General features: G+C 44.5%; 1 protein-coding gene across 1 annotated transcript in view; it reads left to right on the top strand.

The window, feature by feature from the left end:
• FLI1 (Fli-1 proto-oncogene, ETS transcription factor) overlaps nucleotides 1-11,811 on the top strand; it is a 58,464-nt gene extending 46,653 nt beyond the window's left edge. The window contains exons 6-8 of the mRNA XM_080358015.1: nucleotides 7,388-7,450; nucleotides 8,283-8,330; nucleotides 9,283-11,811. Coding sequence (XP_080214141.1) covers nucleotides 7,388-7,450; nucleotides 8,283-8,330; nucleotides 9,283-9,812 — 641 coding nt within the window. The 3' untranslated portion in view covers nucleotides 9,813-11,811. The remainder of the gene's footprint in view (nucleotides 1-7,387; nucleotides 7,451-8,282; nucleotides 8,331-9,282) is intronic.
• The last annotated feature ends 428 nt before the right edge of the window (nucleotides 11,812-12,239 follow it).

Genomic DNA, 12,239 nt, shown 5'->3' with positions numbered 1-12,239 from the left:
ATGTTTACATTTGCATTATAAAAGCGTGAGGTGAACAACAAGGAAGTTTGTGTATTAGGTGGTTTTGCTTGTATGTTTTGCTTGGTTGTTGGTAAATTTAAGAAGATGAACAGATGCACGAGCTCTGCAGCTCCCATAGGGTGGTTTCCTGTGGTTTCGTACCCATGTTCATTGTAAGCCCTTAGGGAAGATTTTCCTGATGTTGGAGCATTAATAAGATCTCTTTCCCTGGTCCCTAACAGAATATGAGTCCGCACAGCCGAGGTTGCAATCCTTCTCCTTTTTCCTTTCGATTGCTAGAAACTCTTTAAAACTCCCCTCTCCCGCTTGTCGAATTCAGTGACAATTTGGGGTGAGAGGCTCACAAGTTTTTTGGGGACTGTGGAGGGGCAAAGAGGCCACAGTTCCCACAGGAAAAAGTCTCACATTCCTGCACACAATTCTTCCCTTGAAAAGGTCTAAAAGGTTGTCATGTGAAAAATATTGACTGGTTTCGGCAACCCCTTCTTTCGAGCGAGTCAGTAAGGCCCCTTGTTCACAGCAAAGGTTCGAAACCCCCCCAGTCTCCAGCAGGTCAGAGAAAAAGCAGTGGCAGCTTTATGCCCTCTTAAGCGTCTGGACACGCTAAACCATTTGTCGATGATATTTGTGTGCCTGGTGATGAAATATCCCATTTTTAGCTCCATGGCGGAAAAAAAGGGGGGAGGCTTTATGGTGCTGCTCTTATTGCGACTGTGTGGCCAAACCAGGAATTTATGATTTCAGGAGAGACAGTAGCGAGCGCTCTTGGATCTTTTTCCTTTCTTTTTTTTAATTGTTTTCCTTTGAAATTCCAGAGCTGGTGTTTTGTCTGCTTTCTCCATGACCCTCTTCGCAGGCAGGCGTGTGTTTTTTCACCAGAAAAAACTGGAAACAAAGAATCGTTGTCTTGAAGCTGTAGCAGGCAGGAAACCCAACTCACAAGGGATCACCCCGAGCCAGCGCTGTCCCAGAGCAGACTCCAGTTCTCTGAATTCAACCTGACAGCTTGTCTGGAGCACTTTCTAAGTAACCATTATCCTTCCTTTTCTCCCAGCAAAAAGAGCTATTATTTTTTTGCCTAGGGTGCACTGCGAGCGCTGTTATTGCACATGTGTGGGGGTTACACGTTTGCTGTGTAACCCGCGGAAAACTCTTGGAAGTGCTTCGGCTGAGAGCAAATTTCTTTTTCTGATAACGAGTTAAATGGGCAAACGCTGTAAAAAATGCTGGCTGCAACGCCTGCGCATGTGTGTCTTCCCTTCCCTTTTCTCTCCCGTGTGTATTGCTGCGTCTGGCTTTTTTCTTTCTCCATGAATGTGCGTTTCTTCTTCTCTACTTCTGCTTCTGCATTTGTGTATTTTCCAACAAATGCAAGCTGCAAGTTGGGTTTTACTTCCCCGTGTGCTGGGGGGGTAAAATATGCACAGCGCTGTCTGCATAGCTGTGCACGGTCGTATGTGTGTTTTGGATGAACGCGTAGGAAGGGTGCTTAGAAATGCACTTTTCAGCATGTGCAATTGTGCGTCTGCGCTTTCGCTGCTCACGTCCCCGGCCCCGTGTAGCTCAGGAACGCGTAGGTCGGCTGGAAAGTGGCTGCTTTTCAAAGCCGGCCCTGGGAAGGGATTCTCATGGTACATACTTGTGTCTTCATGCGCTGTGCATTGGGACTTCTGCCGCTGCTATTCCAAAAAAAACCAGCAGCAACAGCAACAAAAAATTCTCATTGCTTCCTCCTTTTCTTCATAATGTGTCTTTGTAAGTGTTGCGCAGGGTAACTCAGACGTGCATCAGGAAGTTGCACCGCTTGCATGGCTCGGGGATGTTTTTCCAGCCAGACTCGCTCGACTGGGGGCTGTCGCCAATAGCTCAAAGCAAACAGGGAGTTTAATCCAAGCTCTGAATGCCAGAGGTCTCTTCTGCTCCAGGCTCTGGAGCTTCTTCGTGTCCCCCTGCAACAAGCAGGTTCAGCCATGGTACTTTAATCCAACACTGGGTCTAGAATAGGAGCTAAATGGGAAAAGTTTGATCACTTCGATCTGTATTTTCTTAAGGGTAGTGGTGCATAATCAGGCTCTCAGCTGCTTTCAGAGATTCCCCGGGTTAAACATGTTCTTCACATCCATGCTCTGCAGTAGATTCCTTATGTAAACCCAGTAGTCAGTCCCTTCTCACCGGCTTTGTGTTGAATTCAGGTCAAAACCCAGCGCTATTCCAAGCTTGGATTTTCCTCTCTGTGTCAGTTTCCCATCTGTAATAGCAGTGCAGAGATGTTTGATAATATTTATTTTAATAATTGTGAAATAATCAAATAGTCTGATAATGTAGAATACAAGTTATTTTGAAATTATTCTGCGCTCAGCTAGTTGCTTCCTCTTAGTGGAAAGACTTAGAATTGCTTAATTCCACATGCACTGCCTGTGCTGGTGATTCTTTAGCTTAAGGAGCGAGACATCGTGGTCTTGAAGGGGAAACAAGTAAGTTTGGTGCTTGAAGGCGCTGGAAAATCTCATGTAATCATAAGAACAGTCCCAGAAACACTGTTTGTGAATGACACACAGCACGGCATGTGGCAAACGTGCTAAACAATTGTTCTAATTAGCAGAAATAGTGAATTGAAAAGTATTGAATTCCAAAACAAAAGATGCGGTGGGTGAGATTTCAAGGCCTCGGTGCACAGTTATGGTATCCAGAGCCTTCACAGCTTTGTGCAGAGAAATGCTGTATCTAAGCAAATCTGCTGCTGAGGTTGGGAGGCTTTGCACCGTATGTATTAAGCATTTAGTATATACACTTGGAGCCAGCGTGGGCCTGGGAAGAACCATGCAGACTCCACAACCTTTATGTTTGCTGCCATCGCTTAAAACAATGCTTCTAATGTTTCTAGGAGGAGCCGAAGGTGTTTTTGGCTTCCTTGCTCCTCCAGAAACCCACAGTCTGGGTTTCTTCTCTCCAACGGGCTTCAAACACAACCCCAGCTCTTCAACGCGCCCTCCAGGAGGCTGAACTACGGGAGCGCGCGGGCTGGGAGCAGCTTGGCAGGTCCTGCTCACACGTTTGCTTTGCAGCAGCGGTGCTTTTTGTTCCCATGTGCCTCCTTTGGGACCGTTCCAAGGCACCAGAGTGGTGCCAGCGCTCGCCACCACACGCAACCTCACTTGGCGAGGGAAAGCGGTGAGGTCCTGTGCCCGCCCGTCTATAAAGTAGTTGCCGCAAAATAGACCCCAAGTGACCACTTAGATTAATCACGAGTCCGGATCCCCTAGGACACCTGATTCTGCTTTCACCATTTAGTGAAACTAATTTAAATTCCAGCCACCCAGCCAGGATCTGTTCTTCCTACTGAAGCAGGAGGACGCATTGCAAAAACCAGACTGCGTTCTGCACGGAGAACCCTATGGATCCCATAGCCCGCTTCAAATTTGCAGCCTTCTCCTTCCCCTGATGTGCTTCATTTAAGTTTGTAAGGCTAAGTGCTGTCTGGAAATACAGTTCCTGTGCTGCCTAAGCAAATAAGACGGGGTATTCTGGAGCAATTCCTTCTGTATTTTAGGTCTGGGAGGTTTTCTGTCATGTGAACTGGTGTCATTCAATGTTTTTTTGTAAAGCACCACAAGATGCTTTGGTGAGGGATCCAATAGACGATGGCAAAATAACCGCAGCCCATTGCTCACTTGAACCCCCCACTTCCTTCTCCTTGTCCTCCCAAGCTTTAAGATTTATAAAACACCATTTAAAAAAGAAAAAAAAGGAACTTTTAATAGCTTATCAGAGAGGGTTTGCTCTCTAATACATCATATCTTAAACACAGGTTCCCTAATGGCTTGTTCGTTGGGCTGCATTTGAGCTGAAAGGACTGCGAGGCAGCTGGGATGCTCTTCAGTGGGGATTTTAAGCTCAGTTTCCTAGGGAAATGGGTCTGTGTGTGTCTGTCCATCTGCCCCCAGCCATGTTTGAGCCTGTTTAGACTAAATACAATCCGGAGGTAGGTGGAACAGGAGTGAAGTGATACCCAAGCTGTGGGTTGAGGAGGGGGTGTTTGTAAAGGGGAGGTGGTTTTAAGCCTTTTTTCAGCCTTCTGCAGGCTGGTTCACCACTGCTTTGTTTCTGATTTACACCTGATTCCAGAGGAATGAATATATTTTGAAAGGAGACTTGCACAGCAGAGGATGAGAACTTCCAAATGGCACAGAGGGTGGTGAGGTCGGAGCCAAGGGAGATTTGGGGTGAGAAAGCATAGACTGAGGTTAGAAAAGGTCTGGAGACCAATTCTACGCGGCCTTTTCCACTGAGGCTGATTTCTGGGAAAGCCACTCCATCTGGAAAAGGCAGCGAAAGCCTGAGGAAAGTGCGTTTATGCAGATAAATACATAAAATTATATTTAACCTCCTTCTAGGCGCGCCGTGAGTGTGAATGTTTGCAAAGCTGTGAGATCCTTACTTGAAAGGTGCTATGAAAGTGCAAAGCGTTATTAATATCCTTTACCTTCCTCATAATAGAGTACGCATTCATTCTGGGGAATTTCTGGACATAAACCAGACAGCTGCAGAATGACATTTCTTGAAAGCATCTATGATTTATTTTCTGCTCTTTAATTCCATTTTGTATTGAACACACATTTGTCATAGGACTGTTGTTCCTTTTAAGTCTAAACCAGACTTGGGGACCTGCTCCCGAGCTGGTATAAATTTGCCCCTCAATTTGCTGCAGCTCTTTGCTGATTTACACCAGGAGGAGGGGGGACCTCTGTCCAAGTCTTTTAATTGAATTTCCATCGCGCGGTGAGTTTTGGTGTAAAATCCAAGCGGTTTAAATGGCAGATAAGACCCTCCCTGTAACCAACCGTCTGTCTGGGGTTCTGTGGGATGTCTCCGAGCCGCTGGGTGTCAGGTCCTGGGAACGATATTGTTTTTGCAGAAACTCGAGTCTCTGGATAGGTTCCCTGGCTCTGCCTTTTCCATTTGGTTTTAAACACGTTCAGCTTTAGAGCCTGGGCCTGGGAGGCAGGAACGCTGCTGTGGTTCTTTCACATTGCATGGATTTTTGTGAAAACTAAACAAAAATAGCTTAGTGGACTTGGATGGGGTTTTTTTTTGGAGAAGGAGAGCCAGGGTTGGAAACTTGCACTAGCCGAGTGAATATGTTATTTCAATAGCAATGCCTGTATAACTAACTATGGTATATAAACCTTTTTACCATTGCAAAACTATCCTCAAAGTCTCATCCTAACAACAGAAGTGCGGCCGTCCCTATATGTGACCACACTTCGTAATCCAGCCTACATAGGGGAAACTGAGGCAAAGGGACTCATGGGAGGTTGCTAAACCTTCATTAAACCTGGGCTCTGAGTCACAAGCTGAACTTTTATGTCCTAAAACGTACACTAAAAGAAAACCCATTCAGAGAGGTTTTGAACGATGGTTTTGACCAGGTTTAGCTCAACTTAGCTGGAGAACCAGGCCTTGATCCTGGAAAACCCAAGCAGCCGTAGCAATACACATCTGATTGTAATAGCGTCACTTTTTGGTTAAAACCCCCTCAGTATATGCATTTTACACTCTTGCTGTGACACTGTGAGCCAAGCAGGCTCTTCCTCTGTGACAGAGTTCCACATCTGGAGGAGGAGGATCATCCATCCAGATGATGGCCCGCTTGTTTACTCAAAACATGCAGATGCATCTGAAACAGCCAACCCATCTGTACTAGTTCATTCACAGTTATCTGACCCAAAAGAATCAGAGAAAACTGCAAATTTTTCAACGAGTTCTGCTACTTTTTGAAAAGGATTATTTTCGCCAATTTGAAAAGAATTTTTCTTTTGGCCAATTAATTGCTGCCTTGCTTTTTAACAGGATCACCACGGAGGTGACATTTCCATTAAAATCGCCTAAGGGCAAAACTGTTTCGGACTGAGCTCACCAAAATGTCCATTAGCATCCCGATCAGTGGAAATGTCTGAAGTTTTGCCTCTCTCAATGCAGAACTCTTGTTTCTTTTTTTCCCAACTATTTCCCCAAACGTTGCTCTGATATCTCTAGCTGTGCTACTTCTGAAGGACATCCCAGGGGAGAAATGAAAGTCAGCGACTGGCTGCAGAGAGGACATGGGAAAAGCCAGCGGTTGTTTCAGATCTTGTCCCTGCTCAGATGAAGTTGGGATTTGCATCATGCATTTCCAGCAAGGAAAATGCCGCCAATGCAAAAAGCAGATTATTTAAAATTATGACAATTGATGAGGGCTGAGCTTGAGGATGAAGTTTCCCTGTGAGACAGTTCCCAGCCCAGCCATGGGAAGGGGGACAGGGCTCTATTTTGGGGACGGCGTGGCCAGGGATTCCACCTCCTGTTTTCAGAGATGCCCCATCGCACTCTTTGTACCCGCCTGAAACCGTAGCGGCTTGTTTTTCAGTCTGATCTATTTGCAGTTGGGTTTGCGGTTTCTCGTAGAAAAGGAGAAAAAACACCAATAACTAAAATAAAAGCAAGCGGATTACATGAGCTCCATTTTCCCCCGTTCCCCTCTCTTCCCTCCTCCTCTCTTCCCCTCCCCTTCCCTCTCCCATCCCTGCTCTGTTTTCCTTTTCATGCCAATAACTCCAAGGCTGTAATTTCAAAGCTGCAGCGGCTTTCCCAGCGCCGGGAGGAATGTGCAAGTGCCCGGGATGTTTCCGCAGGAGGGGAATTTTGAATTTCACTGGCTGCTTTTCCCCCTTCTTCCCCCTTGTTTAAAATCACCTCTTTATTGTGCATGTCAAGTCACTGGCCTCCCTGGGTTTAAAAGTTGCCTTTTGTTTGCTGTGAAACAACAAAAGGGTTATTTCATGCTTCTTTTCTGCCCATGGTCTTCTGTCATGTTTGGGGGTCTCTTTTTGGATGGGATAAGTTGAACTCCAAGCACCATTGAGTGCCGCTTAATGATCAGAAGGTGTCAGGCTCAAGTGTTGCCCAAAAAGCGAGTCCCAACACTGTATTTACAGCCTCTGTGAGGGGCCCAAGGGAGTATAGGACATATGGGAGAGAAAAATAAATATACATAATATCGAGCTAGATACAAAGCCAGATTCTGTTCAAAACACGGATGTAAACTAGAATGGAAGTGAAGTTACCACAAAAGACAGAAAATTGATAAAATACCTGCATAAGATTTTTTTCTTGCGTCCTCTGCATATTTTCATTTTACAGTGAAATGTTTAATTTCCAGCGAAATCTCTTAATTTTATAGGGCCATTTCAAAACTCTCAGCTCTTAGGATTAGAAAACCTTTCCCATCCCTGTTATTCAGGTTCAATGTATCTTGTACTTGTCTTGTTGTCTGTTCATTGCTCCTCTTCTGTTCTAGTACATTAAAGACCTTTTCCTGGTTTTACAGGCCCTCCCGTTGCAGGGACGCAAAATGTGAATAAGACAACCGAACAGCAGCGGCCCCAGCCAGGTAACTCTTGCTTTTGTGCCCACTGCGTTTGCTAAATCATTAGATTTGCGCTAGATTGGGTGACTTACACATGTCAACTGTGGGCACAGGACACTCAGTGCTGTTTCCTGCTTTGCACAGCTGCTTTCTTGCCCTTCATTTTTTTTAAGGGGTTGGTTCTTTTGGCATCGGTTCAATCCACAAGCAAATGCTATAGATCCAAATCACCAAAACTGGCAAGAGGCAAAGGAGAAGTGTAGAGATTAGGGCTGAGGAGGCCCCACAAAAAGGGAAGGAATTCATTCCTAATAAATGCGTTGTGGGGTGTTCAAGAAACACTCAGCCTCATCGGAGCCAGGGACAGAACTCCTGTTACTCCCATTGTTCTAACGCTCCAGGGATCGAGAGCTGGGTGAACATTCCCTTCACCTCAGAGGGACACAAGTGAATGTGAAAACCTCATCTGCTGTCCAGCTCCTTTTTATTAGGAGAAATAAATATGCTTCTGATTTGTTACTGCTCTACTATCCCACGATCCTTTTTTTTTCCACGTTTCATGTTTTCTGGTTGACACATAAGTGTAGGGTATGTCCAAGAAGATTATGATCTTTGCAAGCAGGCGAGTCTGAAACCAATGGCCGAACCACTGTGCCAGTTCAGATTCCATAAATAATTGATGGTTGTTTACTAAAAAAGAAAGAAGGAACACATCGAGACTGTTCCAGGCCCTGGAGAAGGAGCAGTATGAGGAAAGAAAGAAAGTGAAAATTTGAACTGGTTTCTAGAAATAGTGAACTGTTGTTTCTTTTTGATGAAACATTTTAAAGTATATTTCATTGGGTGTTTTTTGCAGATCCCTATCAAATCCTGGGGCCCACTAGTAGCCGTCTGGCCAATCCAGGTGAGTTCATCTTTAAGTGTCACCTATCAAAGAGGTTCATTTTCCTTCTGATGTGCTTTTCCTTCTGATCCACCACTCCAGTCTGTGTGGGATGAGCAGCTGTGGGAGCTGTGCTCTCCAAATCCTTACAGAAAAGTGAGGAAAATGCTGTGACATCATCTTTGTCAGGACAAAATCACCATCCTCAATGTTCTTACCCCAAACCAGTGCTCCCTAAGAACAGTTTTATAGGGAACTTAAACGCTGGTCTGTCAGATTTGCAGTGCAGGTCGGTTTTTCACTGTCTGCCGTGGACCAGCTCAATGGAAGGCACAAAACATCTCCAAAAGTCACAGTGCAGTGAGTGTCCCTAGCAGGTCATCTGCAGAAAACAATCCCTGACTTTGGGAAATAACACCAGGAGCAAATCTTGCTTGAACTAAACTAACTTGTGTATCAATACATTGAATTCTTACAAGGAAACGTTCTCATAAGGATCTTTATTGTTAACATAGTCATACTGAATAAAACTAGGAGTCATCTAGGCTGGGGAAGAAATAATCTCCTGTAACTCAGGTCAGCACGCTGGAAAGAAAACTGTAGGTATCCAAAACAATATGCATGGTAAACAGTAAATAATTGAGAGCTGAAATATACCTTGTTAACTAGTCAGTGAAAAATTCTGGAGAACAGTATGCTCAGGAAAAAGCCTGTTTATGAATAGCCTGAAGATTTTGAGGCCAAAGGCAACCATTATGAAACCTAATCTGACCTCCAGCTCATGAACAGAACAAAGGGCTGACTAACTTGTTTGCTGGGAACAGTTTATCCATCCCTATGCAAGAATTTGTAAGGCTCGAAGGAGCAGTTCCCAGTACAGATCGAGATAGTCCTTCTGTTTCCTGCCTTTGTCTTTGCTTTCGAGCAGGAAACTCCAAGTCATTTCCTTTCCTCTCTGGCTTGCTCCTGGCAGGGAGCGGGCAGATCCAACTGTGGCAATTCCTCCTCGAGCTGCTCTCAGACAGTTCCAACGCCAGCTGCATCACGTGGGAAGGGACCAACGGGGAGTTCAAGATGACGGACCCCGACGAAGTGGCACGGCGCTGGGGAGAGCGCAAGAGCAAGCCCAACATGAATTACGACAAGCTGAGCCGAGCCCTCCGATACTACTACGACAAGAACATTATGACCAAGGTGCACGGCAAAAGGTATGCCTACAAATTTGACTTTCACGGCATCGCCCAGGCCCTCCAGCCTCACCCCACCGAGTCGTCGATGTACAAGTACCCGTCAGACCTCTCCTACATGCCGTCTTACCATGCCCACCAGCAGAAGGTGAACTTTGTGCCTCCCCACCCTTCTTCCATGCCGGTCACATCATCCAGTTTCTTTGGAGCCGCCTCCCCTTATTGGACCTCCCCTGCGGGAAGCATTTATCCCAACCCCAACGTCCCCCGCCACCCCAATGCCCACGTATCGCCACACTTGGGCAGCTATTACTAGATGCTTTTCTCTTCAAGTGGCCTTGATCAGTCTGATTGGACTTTCGCTTTACTTCCGGGATCTTCATGGGGTTTTTTGGGGCACCCTTAATGGATAATTGTGGCCTTTCTGGGGAAGAATTAAAACTGGATATTGGTTATTCCTGGATCAAACCTTTTACTTTTGTAACTTTGCCTCTTGTGTCTTGAACTGAGAGACGGATGCTTCTTTGGGCCAGTACTCTGCGTTTTCTTTGGTTTTTAAGGCTCATGTCCTCTGTAGGGATTGACTATGAAGATCGTTCACCATTACCTGATGAGAGAGATTTTTAAGGCTTCAAAGGCAAGACTTAGATCCAACTGTGGGTCGTAGGAAAAGACGAAAACATGGGTATTTTCTCGCTGTGGAGGGGGTAGGCAATTCGACCATTAAGTGGAGGACTGCAGGGGACCGCAACTGGAATCTTAGCTTTAAAGCAGATGAGGATTTTCACCCAACTGGAAATTAAATATATATATATATTCATATATATATATGTACATGTATATTTTAAGAAGTAAAGGGCATTGAAGGAACTTTTCTAGAGTGTACAGCTTCATTAGACTCTGTATTAACTCCAGAAACATCAGAAGCCAGAACAAAACGTAACTTTATGTCAAGCACAGACATTCCTTGAGAGCAAAAGTGAAGTAAAATACATGACAGTGGGTCCCTGGGCTCTGCCAGAGTCTGAGGGGTCGCCAAATGCTACCGATTCGCGAACGCTGTGCGTTTGTCAGACCGTCATCCAAAGGGTCAACAAGTCAGAAGGCAATTTACTGTATAAATTATGCAGAGTTATTTTTCCCTATATCTCACGGTTTTAGAATAAAGATGAAATGAAACGAGTTGACCTCGGTCACAAATGCAGGTTTGTTTTTTTTACTATCAGCTCAGTTGTTTGTGGGTTGTTGTTTTTGTTGTTTTAATGTAATTTGTACATCTTTTCAATCTGTACATTTGGGCTGTAGCTTTGTACTTTTTGCTAGAAAAAAGAAAAAAAGTAAAAAAAAAAGAGACGTGAGTAATGTATCTGTTGGAGAAAACCCCGGTCCTGCAATCGGATCCATCATTGACCCTAAAATTAGCCAGAAACCTTCCAGATTTCCCTGGGTTTGTCTAGAGAAGAGTTTTGTCTTGTATTAGCCTGTCATAGTTGTCTACAAGTTCACTCCACTTTGCCAACGTTTGCGTTGGAGCTGATTGAAAACACGCACCAGCATTCTAAAGACACTCTTTCAATATATTGTGATGCTTTTTCACCAAAATCTTGAACTTTGGGAAGACCTTAACCGCTTCATAGAGAACATCATCAAACGCTTCTCATAACATCTTTTCGAAAACATCTGCTGGGGGCTTTCATTTCAATGTTAACCATATAAAAATTCTCAGCCATCTCTAATTCTGCACATGTTAATTTGATGATCCACAAATGGCGGTTTGGTGCCGTAAACAGAAGGGTAAAACCACAAACATTTGTGTTTTAGAGCAGATGTCTGGGGAAAGGAGGGGGGCAGAGATTTACATGTACAACCTATTAGTGAGTTCGTATTAAGTGGCAAACAATTAACAGGATCACAAATATCTTGTCTAGACGTAACCTCTGGGACCAGGTGGGTGCAAGATTCGGTCCACGCGCATCTGATTGCAGGATGGGAGCCCAAAACCAGAACATTATTAGTCTGCTCATAACTTTAAACAGAAGCACTGATGCCATTATTTAACAAAATGGGAAAAAAAAAAACCAGAAAGATCGAGCTAATCAGTTTAGGTCTTAGTGCTTTTGGGGTGTTTCTAAGTAACATTACTGCAATAATCGCAAGATTTAAGTATCAAGAAATTACCCATGGAAATGGGGCTTTTGCTACTATATATATGCAATGTACTTTTTGGGATATTAAAATATATATAATTTTGCAAGTAATCTTGGTGTTTTTAAAAAAAAGCAAATGTATTTAGTGTTACAATGGAACTGTTGTATGAAGAGAATGATGTAAAAAATGTGACCAAATAAATGGTGGTTTTCTTCTTGAAGGCATCATATCGTCCCTGTCTCTCACTCCCCTGCCGATAAAGCACGAACTTCACCTCTAAATTAGATCGGGCTAAAAAAGGAAAGCAAAGCAGCAAAGTGGCAACTTATCATTATAAAATAATATTGACCTCACATTGCAGAAAATGTGTCTGTGGAGCGCGCAGCCTCCCCACCAGACTTATAAGTGACTTAATGGCCATCCCTTTGCTCTTTAGGGTGCCTGAGGAGTCATTGCCAGGATGCAGATGTGCAATGCAGGATGTGTGACCAGCCTGCCCACCTTGTTAATGTTTCTCACCTCTCCCCAGAGCCCAGGGAAAGCTCCGGAGCGTTCCTGAGACAGAGCGAGAGGCTGAAATAACAAGCCATGCCAA

The sequence above is a fragment of the Nesoenas mayeri genome (genome assembly GCF_963082525.1).
Source record: "Nesoenas mayeri genome assembly, chromosome: 22".
In the NCBI taxonomy this organism is placed as follows: Eukaryota; Metazoa; Chordata; class Aves; order Columbiformes; family Columbidae; genus Nesoenas; species Nesoenas mayeri.
The sequence above is the reverse complement of the archived record's forward strand: the minus strand, read 5'-3'. Positions and strand labels throughout refer to the sequence as shown.